The sequence below is a fragment of the Nothobranchius furzeri genome, chromosome 4, assembly GCF_043380555.1.
Source record: "Nothobranchius furzeri strain GRZ-AD chromosome 4, NfurGRZ-RIMD1, whole genome shotgun sequence".
Lineage (NCBI taxonomy): Eukaryota > Metazoa > Chordata > Actinopteri > Cyprinodontiformes > Nothobranchiidae > Nothobranchius > Nothobranchius furzeri.
The window spans coordinates 50,441,208-50,456,387 of NC_091744.1; the positions used below are offsets into that span (position 1 = coordinate 50,441,208).

General features: G+C 40.7%; 1 protein-coding gene across 1 annotated transcript in view; it reads right to left on the reverse strand.

Moving 5' to 3' along the window:
- The window catches only part of tmtc3 (transmembrane O-mannosyltransferase targeting cadherins 3), a 79,652-nt gene that overhangs the window by 11,221 nt on the left and 53,251 nt on the right, over positions 1-15,180 (reverse strand). Inside the window, exons 7-10 of the mRNA XM_015963806.3 lie at positions 12,721-12,973; positions 3,380-3,528; positions 1,053-1,173; positions 762-873 (exon numbers count right to left, since the gene is read on the reverse strand). Of these exons, the coding sequence (XP_015819292.1) occupies positions 762-873; positions 1,053-1,173; positions 3,380-3,528; positions 12,721-12,973 (635 nt within the window). The remainder of the gene's footprint in view (positions 1-761; positions 874-1,052; positions 1,174-3,379; positions 3,529-12,720; positions 12,974-15,180) is intronic.

Genomic DNA, 15,180 nt, shown 5'->3' on the forward strand with positions numbered 1-15,180 from the left:
TACAGACTAAATTTAACCTGTCCTTGATTCTGCTCATTTGTCCTGGATTTTTTTAAATGACACACTTTTGTTTGTTTGTTTTTCCTGTTTTTTTAATCCCATCTTCTGTTACCCTTTTATCAAGGGCAACAGGAAATCTAACAAGGGCAGTAACAGAAGCTGGTTGCGTAAAGAAGAAATGATGGCTGTTGTTATTCCACATGCAGCCTGTTTTTAGGTGAAAGTATTTGTTTACTGCATGCCATGCCAGTTTTTATGATTGTTGCTGGAACATTGAGACGACGTGGCCTTTTGTGAACTTCCTCGTGTTTCTAGAAGAATTTTGATCAAGGCGTTTTACAGAAGCGTGACAAAGCTGCGACCACAGTGTTGTAGAACACATATATGATCACAAAGTTTGCTGCCTTGGTTTTTATGATGACAGTTTACATATGCCCCATAATGTTATGATACTTTATTCTAATTCATAGACACAATCCTGCCATCATCCGTGAAACCTCTGGCCACAGCTGTAGTTTGTTTCTGTTCATGCTGGCTCCAGAACGGCCTGATCTTCAGGCTGCTTCCCACACTGGCACCATATCAGGGAGTTTCTCTGAAGGTGAGATCGCACACAGAGCACCCAACCACCGAAAACATTCTGTGATGTCCCACAAAAAATCCAAATCCAAATCTTTTCAATCCAGTAACCGCAGCACACTTTCCACCAGCTGTAGAATACCATCACTTCATCTTATGTGTGTTTGATTGAAGTCTCTCACCTGGCTGGACATGAGTAGCCTGGAGAAAATACCGCAGGGCCATTGCATAATTATTCTGGTTCTCTAAAGCGTGGCCAACATTATTCCATAGTTTGGCATTGTTCTTGTTAACCTGAAATGACACAACACTTAATAAACACTTCAATCTGCTTTGTAAAAGGCTGATCTGTCAAAGCCGAGTTAGCCATTAAGATTATTTAGAGAAGTTCTTCATGAAGAAATAAATACGCTTCTTTAACACAGGCAAACAGAGATTATTTTAGCAACATGGTCACAGTCTAGAGAGCTTACCTTCAGGGCAGAAGTGAACAAAGTGTATTCTGACTCCCAGTCCCAGTTTCTGTTGAATGTTTTCACTGCATGTGTAGTTAGCAGCACTCCGATCATCAGCCAAGAAATCTTCTTTAATGGTCTGAAAAAAGGTCATTTGAAGCCTTTATGACAGACTCAGCCTTGTTCCCACAAATCAAAAAGGAAACAGTGACACTATATGCTCTGACCCTAGTGCTGTAAGTCGGTGACCGGTTCACAACCACTGGCCCATTACACAAATACAAATACACAAAACTAAATACCTTCAACCAGAGATGTAACTGCAAGAATGGCCAGACTATACTTGTGAAAATGTGCAATATGAATCCATCCTGCAGGCCACGAGAGCTAACTTCACAATGGCTGTTTGAATCTGAATTCCTTTGAAACACCATTTATAAGTATAGTTGATTCTATGAATATCGCCAGCAGGTGTTTATACATCCTACACGAGGCACCCTACGCATCTCCAGTTCACATTAGTGTTTAAAATAATTGATCAATAAGGAACAATACCAGATTCCAACTGTTGTTTGAAACTGCACTTATAAACTACGCTGCTAAGACCTTTATAAATGTGGTGATATTAGCTTACCTGTTAGCAGGAATAATGTGATCTGTACCGATAAACGTCTCCCTGCTCTGTGATCCTCTACAGAAACTCAGAGGATCTAACGTTTACTGGAAGGGGCCTTTTAGTCTTGTAAGATTATTTTAGTTTCAACAGTTACTTGGAGAAATATGCCACATTTCATGAGTATTGATAAGTTTAAATATAAACAGCAACCAAAAAGCAACAATGATTTGTCAAGTCATGTGCTTATACATCTACCAATTAGTAGGAGTTTTTATATTTAAAATAACAAGGCTATGTTTCACCCACGGCCCACTTTAGCACTGGGTTGTGATCGGTTTAATGCACTAATGATGTTGATGATGCGAATGTTAGAATGCTGTAAACTCATCAGTTTCTGCTTAAACGCTGGATTAAGTGGAACTTTAAAGACTCCACAACAGTCTTGTTTAAAAACGATTTGCATTCCCTTATTTCCATGGCTTCATCATCTGGACTAGTAAAATCTCAACAAGCCTTCATCAGAGTCAAAGAGATTTCAATCAATCTCAAGTTACAGCAATGGTGCACCAGGAGAGCTCCACCTGCGAGGGTGAACCTGATGGCTCAAATGCAACAGGGCTGGGCATTAATACTGCTCTACAACAATGGTCACAGCCCACACAAATGCTACACAAACCTGGTTGAATCCCTGAAGAAGGCTTGCATGCAGAAATGCGTTGGGAGTTTTATTAGTCCAGATGACTATTCCATAAAGGTAAAGAAAGGCATTTTAATTTTTTTTAAGAGAGAATGTCTTGGAGTCTCTGACATTCAATTTGTGTGGCTATCCAATACAAACCGCATCTCATCAGAACCTACATCAAATTCATGAAACACTCCTACAAACAGACATTTAGTATCTGGCTTAGGTGGGTTAATTCAGATAACTAGAATGTTCTAGCAATGCTTCTCTTAAAAAAGATGTGGCAATATCTTTTCATTAACCCCTAAATTTCCAGGTTTAATGAATCCAATGGGGTCTTGTTCCATGGGTGGGATGTTGGGATGCTAAGGCATTCAGATGAGATAAATAGTAGGGGAACGGATTTAGTATGCTGCCCCTTCACTCTAGAGCTCACTTCCTCTGTTAGTCGGACAGGCTTCATGCATTAAACCCTGTCTAAAGACCCACTTGGCCTTCGGTTGGTGAACGTTATGTTTTGTACCGTGGTTTTATTGCTGAACTGTTCTTATCCATTGTTTTGATCTGATTTGTCGTACTTTGTGCTGTACAGTGCTTAGTCAGCTCCCATACTGTGTTTACAACTGCTATATAAATAAATGGTATGGTATAGTAAATGTTAGAACGGCTTGCCATAGACAGTGCTACTGTCTCCCTCTCCCCTGCAGTCGTGCAAACACCACCAGAATGGTAAATGGCCTGTATTTAATATAGCGCCTTCTAGAGTCCTGAAACCCCCCAAGGTGCTTTACAACACAATCAGTCATTCACCCATTCACACACACATTCACACCCTGGTGATGATGAGCTACATTGTAACCACAGCTGCCCTATGAATTAAAATATTTTTAAAGACTGGGTGATGATTTTGTTAAAATTAGCTGCCAGCACAACATTGCAGATGTTTTGGCAGATGCTGGAAGTTTACTAGAAAACATTTTTTGAAACAAAGCAATGATTCTAGCATTGCAATTTTTTGTGCAACCATTATTCTACGCAAACACTTACCCAGTGTGAGAGACAATCTTGAATCCATGTGCTATGAGAACACAGAATCCCATACTGGGAACATAAAGAACCCTCTCGGCCACAACAAAACCCACTGGGAAGAAGAGGTTGGACGCTGGAACAAAAGGCAGGACGATCAAAGACAACGCCTGAAGAAGAAACAATGAAGGGAAAAGAGAGTTCAGAATACTTGCTTAAAAAATGAGCAATAAAGTACTAATAAAAATATTCTGCTGCCAAAAAATGTTCCTTTCAATAAGCACCAAAACACAAAACTTACTGATCTTGTCTCAGAGGTTTATTAAGCGAGCAGAGAAAACCTACATACTAGAGTTCTTGTTACATGCAACACTTCAGGCCTAATCCTGATGCTGCATGAGTGAAATAAACATAATCAGCTGTCATGAATTTCTTTACTCTGGAGATGAAACACAGTAAAACAGATCTAACTGATTTTGCATATGTGTGAAATTCCCTCTGAACATACAAAATGTCAGAAATGATATTAGTGATAGAGTAATAATTTGATAATGAAGTTAACTGGAGGAGGAGTTGAAAAATAACAAATTCATTTCAGAAATAAATATGTTTTGAAAAATGGGCGAAATAAGTGGGTGTTGAGGATGTGTGAGTAATTGGAAAAACTTAGTGGAAGGAAGACATCCATCTTTAAGATTAATAACTTAGAAAGTACATTTGTCTTGAGCTACATTCTGCGGCAGCTTGCATGATTACTTTGAGAAGTTTCATGTTGAACTACCTGTGGTCATACCACTTTGTTTTCATATAAAACCAGTAGCCACTGTAAGCAGGGTTTCCCAGTGGAAACCATTTATCCGAAGCTACACGTCAAACTCTTTTTAAGTAGGTTTAGGTGACACGCTAACCTTAAGCAACATATTATAAAAGGTTTCCTGCAAACAGAGTAAAGCCTGGTTCATGCTTCTCCGTCAGCTCCGCAAGGGACAGACACGCACGGATTGACGGAAGCGTTTTGCTCTCATACTTCTCCGTCACCTGGAGAGTGTTGCAAAGCAAGTGCCCGGCAGGTCAACAGAGGGCGTAGCGCTGTTCTGTGGTATCCTGTCATGTATCGGTCCAAGATAGTGTGTTTATATTGTGTTTTTTGTGTATATAAGAGACTTTTAACACGGACATATTTGTCTCTCATTCTCCCACCTCTTCATGCGCTCCCCACCTCTAAACCCACGTTTCCTGTCATTTCCGTCCACAAATAAAACGCTTGCTGCGCATCTTTTCACTCCTCCAGTCACGGGAGAATTAAACGTTCATATTTTTAGAGTTTTTTCGCGAGGTATTCTTCAAGCTTCTCCGTGTCTGCCGCTAGTTATCCTCGGCTCTCTTTGCAATGGCGGCGCTGTAAACAACAGCGGCGTCCTGACCAATCACAAGCTTGTGTAATCCGTCTCTTTCGACGGATGTTTAAAAAAGTGGGCGCGACTCCGTACGTACTTGCGTGCCTGCCGGAGCCCTACGCAAGGACGGATAATGGCGTTGCGTGTCTCCGCACTGACGCAGACGGAGAAGCATAAATCAGGCTTAAACACTGCTCAACCCATAGCGGACTTTATCTCGCGTTGCTCTTTCTGCAAATGAAAGCTTTAGAGAAAGGCTGCGAGGACGTTCACTGGCCTCTGACAACTACTAGCCTGTTGCACAACAGATGCTAATTTGTTTCTGCGTCCCACTGTGAGCAAAAACCACCCATGTTCTCCCTCAAATGTTAAGCTGAAGCTCTGCGTTTTGTTGGTGGTAATTACCTTGATTTACTTTTGTTGTCTGATGATTTGTTACTATGTGAACCAGAGAGCTGAAAAAAAAAATTTAATCTAGCCTGTCCAGAGATGAAAGCCGGGACAAGAATAATGGTTGCTTTCATCGTTAGCTAATATGCTGATCCGGAATATTATTTAGCAGGAGAAACCATAATTGTGTTTGCCGTGTCCATGAAGAAGTGGACGTGCCTGCTGGAACGAAACCACGTCCTCTGCTGTATCTGGTATTGCCAGTTCTCTGCCCCTGAAATGAGGTTGTGTAAAAACACAACGGGTTCTTTCATTGCTAAACTGGTTACATCCTAGGAGCCTTTTCAAATCATTCTGAGGGGCTTAAAGAACGTCTTGTGTCAGAGCTGGGGAGTAAAACAGAGCCACAGTGTTTACATAGCAAACGGAAATTTATAAATGAAGATATTAAACTCACTCATTGAAGAGCCTTAATTTGTATCATATGAGGAAATGGAAGCATGTGAATGTAAAAATTGTCACAATGCCATCACTCGACTGTATACTGAAGAATGCGGCAGTTCATCCTCCCTGCCTCTGTCAAGCAACAGCGTGTTTTTAGATGACTTTCAGGTGGATTTGATCTACTCATCAGAAGTTTGTTGAAGTGAATCAGCTTGTTAATTTGTCATTATTACAGCTATTTGTTAGGGATTCACGGAACACTGCTCACTAGCATAGCCGTTTCACAAGATACCAAATCCGGGATGCATTATGTTAGGAAAACATGACATTCCAGTAAAAAAATATGCAGAATTTGATGTAATCTTCTGCTGTAATAAACATGAATTTACCTGACTACTGCCCTTTGTCTAGTTAATGCAATGCCCACCTTCTAAACCACTATCTATCATGTGGGCCTTAAATTAAACTAAAAGGGTTCTATCCAAGAGTCATACAAAGTTTTAGTAAGTAACATGCATACAATCTTTTACTGCAGTCAGAATAAAAACAGAAAACTGAATTTGAAAGTAAAAGCAGTGTAATGCAAAACAGATAGAGATGTAAAAAGTTATGAAATAACATCACATCAGTCACAGAAACTCACACCCGTCTGAGCTGCACTAGTTTCAGAACACTGAGTTTACTCAGGAATTATACAACGTATACGATTAATTATACATTGTTTCTATTTTTCGCACAGAAAAAACCCAAACACTTGAAAATGGCTGAAAAATCCCCTTGAGAATAAAGCAAATTGAAACATTGTTTAATACTATGGTACTCCGGTAGTATGGGATACCAGGCAGAGGTGGACCGATGTTTTTTTTTTATTGCCAATATGTACTGCAAATGTTTACGGGCAGATGTTCAGGGCCAATATCTAGACTTTTTCCACCTTATTTTCAGGCTAAACTGTCATTAATAACTTCGGTTGACGTACAGCGTTTCTGAAGCTGAATCAGTTTTTGAACTTTGAATTTAACCAACTGTGAAATTTTAACTTTTTGCACTGCTCAGTGTTAAAGTCAGACATCTAAATAAATGATGCAGATGTTATTAGTGAACATAAAAATACATTTAAATTCAATTCTGCAACAACAACGGGCTGCCCGAGGATGCGCCTGTCTGTAAATCGGCTTTAGCAAAGACGAATATTGGCCGATGCACCAAAAATGGTAAATATCAGCCTGGGTCGACCTATTTATTTGTCTACCCCTAGTACCAGGCTCCTCAATACGGCTGTTAGGTCCCTGTATGATTGGTGTAAGAGCTTCGTCCGCATTGCCAGCAGTAAGTCAGGCTTCCTTTGTATATTCCTTCTGTGTGTTTCTTCTTAATGGAGAAGGAAGTGACACCGCCATTAGTGGCTAGCTCTGATGAGGACCGCAGGAGTGGTCAAAATGGTCAGCAAGGTAAAAAAAAAAAAAAAACCTTTTCTGTGTTAAAAAAAGAACTTAAAAATGCAGTAAGTCAGCTTGTTCCCGGTGAGAGCTGGACTCTGCCAAGGCTGCCCTTTGTCACCAATTCTACATCTAGGAGCAACAAAAGTGTTGAGGGCATTTGTTCTGGTAACTTAAGGATCAGGTCTCTGTATTTTGCAGAGGATGTGATCCTGTTGGCTTCATCAGAACGTGATCTCTGGCGGTTCACAGCCAAGTGTGAAGTGGCTGGGATGAGAATCAGCTACTCTAAATTTGAGACCATGTTCTTGTGTCAGAAAAAGGTAGAATGCCTTCTCCGGGTCATGGGTGAGGTCATGCCTCAAGTGAAGGGGTTTAAGTATCTCGGAGTTAGGGAAAGATGGAGCGCGAGATCAATAGGCGGATTGGTGTTGAATCTTTGCTGTTATTTTATTGCTGTAAAGTGTCATTGTGTCCCTTGAAAGGCACTTTTAAATAAAATGCATTAGTATTATTATTATTATTATTGTTACTATAATTATCTGTGGGCGTTGTACCAGTCTGTCGTGGTGAAGAAAAAGCTGAGCCAGAAGGAGGAACTCTCAATTTACTGGTCGATCTATGTTCCTACCCTTCCCTAAAGTCTTGAGCTTTGGGTAGTGACCGAAAGAATGAGATTGCGGATACAAGTGAGTTTTCTCTGGGGGTGGCTGGGCTCTCCCTTAGAGATAGGGTGAGAAGCTTGGTCATCTGGGAGGGGGTCGGAGTTGATCCACTGCTCCTCCACATTGAGAGTAGGTGGCTCGGGCATCTGGTTAGGATGCCTCCTTTGTGAGGTTTTCCAGGCACGTCCAACCAGGAGGAGACCTAAGGAAAGACCCAGAACACGCAGGAGGGACAATGTTTCTCATCTGGCCTGTGAACACCTTGGGATTTCCCCGGAGAAGCTAGCCCCAGTGGCCGGGAAAAGGAAATTCTCTGGGCTTAGGCTGCTGCCTTACCGACCTGACCCTGGTAAAGCAGAGGAAAATGGACTGATGGATTGTGATAATCTGTATCTATCACAACACTGTCTTTGTGGTTTAGCATTTATGCAAATATATTTTATCATCTGGACATTTTAGGACAGCAGATGGTCATCTAACTGCATCTAACTAAGTTTTGGCATACAATCAGGGGCTGCTATTTATTAAAAAAAATAATCATTTATTGCTCTTGTGAAGCCCCTCGTGATTATTATCTTGAGAGGGACTATATGGTCAAGATGAACTTAAGGAATTTGGGTGTCGTTTTTGACCAGTCAATGTCTCTTGAAGGCCATTCAAAAACGTTGGTCCGAAACGGTTTTTATCATTTAAGAAATATCTCCAAACTGCGAAGGTTGGTGTCAAAAACATGAACTTGAAAGGGTTCTCCATGCCTTTATCTCCTCCCGTCTAGATTACTGTAACACTCTTCACACGTTTTAACAAAAAATCCCTGACCGCCTTCAGTTGGTCCAGAATTCTGCAGCGACGCTCATAACTGGAGCAAACAGAAGAACTCACATCACTCCCGTTCTGATGTCTCTGCACTGGTTACCCGTTAACTTGAGAGTTCATTTTAGAGTCCTGACTATAACTTTCAGGGCTCTACATGGTCAAGCTCCTCCTTATATTACTGAACTGTTAAAGCCTTATGCTCCAACCCTCACGTCCACCCACCAGAACCTTCTAGAAGTTCCCAAGACCAGATATAAAAGTCGAGGTGATCGCTCCTTTCACTGTTGCACCCCGACTTTGGAATGATCTTCCTTTATCCTTACGCAGCGTTGACAGTCTGGACACTTTAAAAAAATGGCTAAAGACCCTTTTATTTAAAGCTGCTTTTAACTAAACCTGTTATTTTCTTATTTTTAACTCAAAATTGTAATCTTTCATCTGTTTATGAAATTTAATAATTGTATGCCTTTATTTTTCTGATGTTAATCTATTTCTGTTTGAGATCATTACAATTTTATGACTGTTTTATTTTGTTTTGATCTTTGTGAAGCACTTTGTGATAAGTGCTATATAAATAAAATGTACTTACTATATAAACAATTTCTTCAATTATTTGCAATATTTATGATGTGCACAGTTATGATGTACTTTCAATATGTTGTGCAGACACGGGACAAACTTAGTGTATATAAAAGCAGAAGGAAAGAACTATGGATATCTGATATTATTGGTCTACCATTAATTTTGGCTAATAACAGCCAGACTGGTTTTCAGTCTCTTAATAACCCTACTTTTACATTCCATACACATATTAAATATCAAACTCTTCAGCTACTTCTCCTCTCTCCCTCGCTCTTTCTCAAAATATCTAAACATGACAGATGTGATGTAAAAGTTTTTGAGATATTTTAGTTTATTTGGCACAACTTGTGAAGTAGAAATTAGCCCTTTGTGATTATTGTACAGTGTCCTCAGATCACGTAGCTACGTGTAGCAACAAGGCAGGGGCGTGTCCAGGGATTGGCCTGGGGTAGCACATGCCACCCTTAGAATCTGATTGGCCACCCCCAGGTGCCACCCTACCAAGTTCCAGTTTAAATTGACTTTACATTGTCGACAAAAGGCTTGGGTTGAAAACTCCAATATAGTGTGGTAGCATGCACCTTTAACATTGTTTACTAGCCCAGGCCTACAGAACATTTCTGTAGTATTAATATTATTTATTATTTTTTCATATTTACGTAAATAGTATTTAGAGTCCCACTCAACTCTAGTTGGTGGCAGTAATGCAACAAGAAGTGACTTGCTAATCACCACAAAACTAGAAGATGAAGAGGAAAAAATGGTGACTGTGCAATGTGAAACTCAAAAATTCACTAGAAAGTAAAACAAAAAAAAACCTAAATAAACGATTTGTGCAAATAAATAAATAAGCATAATCATTGGTGTCACCCATGCATGAACAAGTGCCCCACATGGGCCACCCCATTTTAAAAGTCCTGGACACGGCTCTGGAACTTGCTCACTTTCCTTTGAATATGGCACAATGCTGGTACAAAGACTGAACTGAAAGTTGGTGAAAAAGAAGCCAAAGTCCAAAGAAAAAGATCCTTACGTAGTTCTTCAGAATTCATTAAGTGTTTGCAGAGAAAAGCATGCATGCTACGGGTTATTGATAGATGAAATCTCTTCGCCGCAACACAAAATGTACAATACAGCAGAATTAAGATGGAAGCAAGAAGATTCGTGTGTATTAGAACTGTGGTTCGCAAACATTTCACTCAACAGAATACCTGGCATAGATGCAGGGGTGTGTACAGGGGGTGGCCTGGGGTAGCACATGCCACCCTTGGAATCTGATTGGCCACCCCAGGTGCCACCACACTAATTTACCATTAAATAGGCTTTTCATTGTTCACAAAAGGCTTGGGGGTACAACAAAAAAGCATAACCATTGGTGCCACCCATGCACAAAGTTGTGCCTCACCTGGGCCATCCCATTTTAAAATATCTGGACATGCCACTGCACCAAGGCTTGCTATTCTTATCCGAAGATATCTTAGCATCACGCTTAGGGAGAATGAGACTTAAATTGAAGTAAATGTAATTTTGCAAAGACAATGTTTACAATTTAAGCATGCATGAAAGAAGAAATGTGGTTTTGGTAATATTTTAGTTTTTCTTTTATTATGAGAGGAGACAGCATACAGGTGCTGGCCAGTAAATTAGAATATCATCAAAAGGTTGAAAATATTTCAGTAATTCCATTCAAAACGTGAAACTTGTACATTATATTCATGCAATGCACACAGACCAATGTATTTCCGATGTTTATTACGTTTAATTTTGATATTTATAGGTGACAACCAATGAAAACATCAAATCTGGTATCTCAGAAAATTAGAATATTCTAAAGGCCAATGAAAAAATGTTTGTTTCTCTAATGTTGGCCAACTGAAAAGAATGAACATGAAAAGAATGTGCATGTATAGCACTCAATACTTAGTCGGGGCTCCTTTTGCCTCAATAACTGCAGTAATGCGGCGTGGCATGGACTCGATCAGTCTGTGGCACTGCTCAGGTGTTATGAGAGCCCAGGTTGCTCTGATAGTCGTCTTCAGCTCCTCTGCATTGTTGGGTCTAGCGTATTGCATCCTCCGCTTCACAATACCCCATAGATTTTCTATGGGGTTAAGGTCAGGCGAGTTTGCTGGCCAATCAAGGACAGGGATACCATGGTCCTTGAACCAGGTGCTGGTGGTTTTGGCACTGTGTGCAGGTGCCAAGTCCTGTTGAAAGGTGAAGTCTGCATCCCCATAAAGTTGGTCAGCAGCAGGAAGCATGAAGTGCTCTAAAAATTCCTGGTAGACGGCTGCATTGACCCTGGACCTCAGGAAACAGAGTGGGCCAACACCGGCAGATGACATGGCACCCCACACCGTCACTGACGGTGGAAACTTTACACTGGACCTCATGCAACGTGGATTCTGTGCTTCTCCGCTCTTCCTCCAGACTCTGGGTCCTTGATTTCCAAAGGAAATGCAGAACTTGCTTTCATCAGAAAACATAACTTTGGACCACTCAGCATCAGTCCAGTCCTTTTTGTCCTTGGCCCAGGCGAGACGCTTCTTGCGCTGTTTCATGTTCAAGAGTGGCTTGACACACGGAATGCGACACCTGAATCCCATGTCTTTCATGAGTCTCCTCGTGGTGGTTCTTGAAGCGCTGACTCCAGCTGCAGTCCACTCTTTGTGGATCTCCCCCACATTTTTGAATGGGTTTGTCGTCACAATTCTCTGCAGGGTGCGGTTATCCCTAGAGCTTGTACACTTTTTTCTACCACATTTTTTCCGTCCCTTCGCCTGTCTGTTAATGTGCTTGGACACAGAGCTCTGCGAACAGCCAGCTTCTTTAGCAATCACCTTTTGTGTCTTGCCCTCCTTGTGCAAGGTGTCAATGATTGTCTTTTGGACAGCTGTTAAGTCAGAAGTCTTCCCCATGATTGTGGTGCCTTCAAAACAAGACTGAGGGACCTTTTAAAGGCCTTTGCAGGTGTTTTGAGTAAATCAGCTGATTAGAGTGGCAGCAGGTGTCTTCTATATTGAGCCTTTTCAGAATATTCTAATTTTTTGAGATACCAAATTTGGAGTTTTCATTAGTTGTCACTTATGAATATCAAATTTAAATGTAATGAACATTGGAAATACATTGGTCTGTGTGCATTGCATGAATATAATGTACAAGTTTCACGTTTTGAATGGAATTACTGAAATATTTTCAACCTTTTGATGATATTCTAATTTACTGGCCAGCACCTGTATTGGAAATAAAGATTCAGTCAATTTTGGTATATATCGGATATCAGTAAACAAAAATTACTTATCAAGCATCCTTAGAAAGAACTCATGTTAAAAAATGTTGTGAGTCAGCTATTAAATACCAGCAAATTGATTTGGATTTTGGAAAGACTTTCTAATAAAAACTAAATCTTCAGATTTGTGGCAACCACATAAGTTGTAATAAAAATGAAAAACAGTAGATGGTCACTTCCAGAGTCTATAACTACTGAAGGCAGAGAGTCATCTGTCAATCTTCAGACTTTTGCATTAAGCTCTACTTTCATCAAGAGGAACACTCTTTACGGTTCAGTTAGCCCCTTTGAAAAAATAAAAATGCATTAAAAAATTCCCCAGACTATTTAGAGAACTCACCATGATGACTGTCTTGGCTGAGGTATGCCTGTAGCGCAGGCTGTGGTGGGCCAGTAGTCCCAGAAATGTGTAGAGCATCAAGGTGGCCAGGTTTCGAAAGTCCAGAAGTGATTCTACCAGGGGGATGGTACCCATAGTCCAGTCACAGCAGAGCTCTGATGGATTCAGCAGAAGCCATGCATTCACAGGAAGCAGGAAGTTGAAAGTCAGTTGTCTTGATGGAGTGGGACTGACTGCTGCTGGGTTATCAAATCTACAAAAAGACAGATTCTAATTTATTCATTAATGTAGGAAGAGAAAAAGGTGTAATGTATAATGAAAGAGCCATTTTTAATAAGTAAAATAAATAACAGCTTGACAAAAGAAGGAACGAAGATCATTCAGTGAATGAATGGTTGTATTTACAGTAGGTACGAAAAGTATTCAGACCCCCATCAATTTTTCACTCCGCTATATTGCAGCCATTTGCTAAAATACATTAAATTCCTTGTTGCCCTCATTAATGTACACACAGCACCCTATATTTAAAGAAAAACACAGAATTTTAGAAATGTATGCATATTTTTTCTAATGGAAAAACTGAAAAATCACATGGTTCTAGGTATTCAGACCCTTTGCTCAGAATTTAGAAGCACCCTTTTGAGCTAATACAGCCATGAGTCTTCTTGGTAAAGATGCAACAAGTTTCTTACACCTGGATTTGGGGATCATCTGCTATTCCTCCTTGCAGATCCTCTCCAGGGGTTTCATTTATAAAACATTGCACAGAATCCTTACTAAAACCGTACTTAAGCTCAGCAAAAAAATTTACTCACGCCAAGTAAGCTTGTGACCTATAAAACATGGAGTACGCACAGCTTCATGCAATCTCTGCTTTATAAATCACAAACTACCTAGAAATGTTCTCAGGTGTTTCTTGATCACATACCGCCCTCAACACGCCCACTTTCTGCCATAAATAGTCAATGCAAAGTGCCTTGTGGATCTCATGCACATACATAAGCCGGCTCGTTGCAACACTCCACCCTTAATGATGACGACCGCAGATCAAGGAAGCGCAATTTCACCAAAGCAGAAGTTGAGCTACTTGTGGGTGAGGTGGAGAAATGAAAGGAAATGCTTTTGCAAAACAAATAAGAGAAAATCCACAGAGTGGCCCAGCGTTGCTGAAGCCGTCAATGCTGTGAATTCTTCAGAGAGATCTGCGGCAGATCTGAAGGTGGAGGCAAAAACAAAAACAAAAATGAAGATGTTTTCCCACCGATAGAGTGTGTCTGCCACTGGCGGAGGCCCTGGCACCTCTGATTAGGGTATCGAGCATCGATTTGAACCGGGACAAACTGTTACTTTTTCCCGGATTCCTTCAAAGTTTTTTATTTCGATTCCTAAAATGCTGACCAGAAGAGGAATCCGCGGCCGATCTCCATGAAAAATAAATGTGATCTGTAAATTGTGATCAACGCTTTTCAGAGCTGGTCACACCTGCTGTCTGTGTGCAGCACCGAGTCCCCCCTCCCCCCACCCGGTGCGCAGCGGCCAAATATAAACAAACGTGTCTGCCTAACTTTTACTCCGTAATGTAAACTTTAACTCCTGCAGCGTAGAGGAAACTTGTTAAAATACGTCAACACTGTGGATTTAGTAGAAGCTTTAAAGAAAAAACTCTGGATGGTATGAGGTGAGTTTGTCTCACTGCAGAAATAAAAACGCACACGGAGCGTCAGCAGTCAGACACAGCCGCTTGAGCGTCAGAAGGCTGAACAATAACCTGTAGAATAATTAAAGTCATCATGCTAGAGAAGCTTTCTCTGTGGTGGACGACACCAGCTTCTGCCACAATAAATAATTATAATAAATAACATTTTTTATTTCCTTTCTGAACTATTTCTGTTGAGTTTTAATGTTTAAATCTGTTAGATTGTTACTGCCAACAGCCACATTTAAGTTTCCCTTCCTGTTCTGACTGAAGCTGCTGCAGCATGGAGGTGTAGTTCTCAGTCATCCTGGACATGATCATCCTGAGAGTTTTAGCTGAAAACAGCTGGACGTTTCTGGATGTGTTGGAGACATTTAGCCTCTCATCCCAGAGGCTTCTTCCACACTTTGGTTGTGGTCAGAAACAAACACACTGGTTGTGCTGCAAGTCTTTTTCTTTTTTTTCCAAAACATGTTTTTGTCTAAATGAAGGTGATGTTGTTGTTCATAGAATTTAAATTCATGTTGAAGTTAAGATTATTTCAAGTAGGACCCGTGGTTAGCTGGCTCATGTAAAACATGTCATGTCTTGAAAGAATCTGAATCGGGAATCGATAGGAACCGGAATCGAAATGAGGAATTGGAATCGTTCAAAATCAAACGATGCCCAACCCTACCTCTGGTCCCCCACCGCTCGCCGTTAGGATCTCAGCAGTACTTGGACCGGCGAGCGTGTGTGTCATCGTGCCAAAGAAGGAGGGAGAC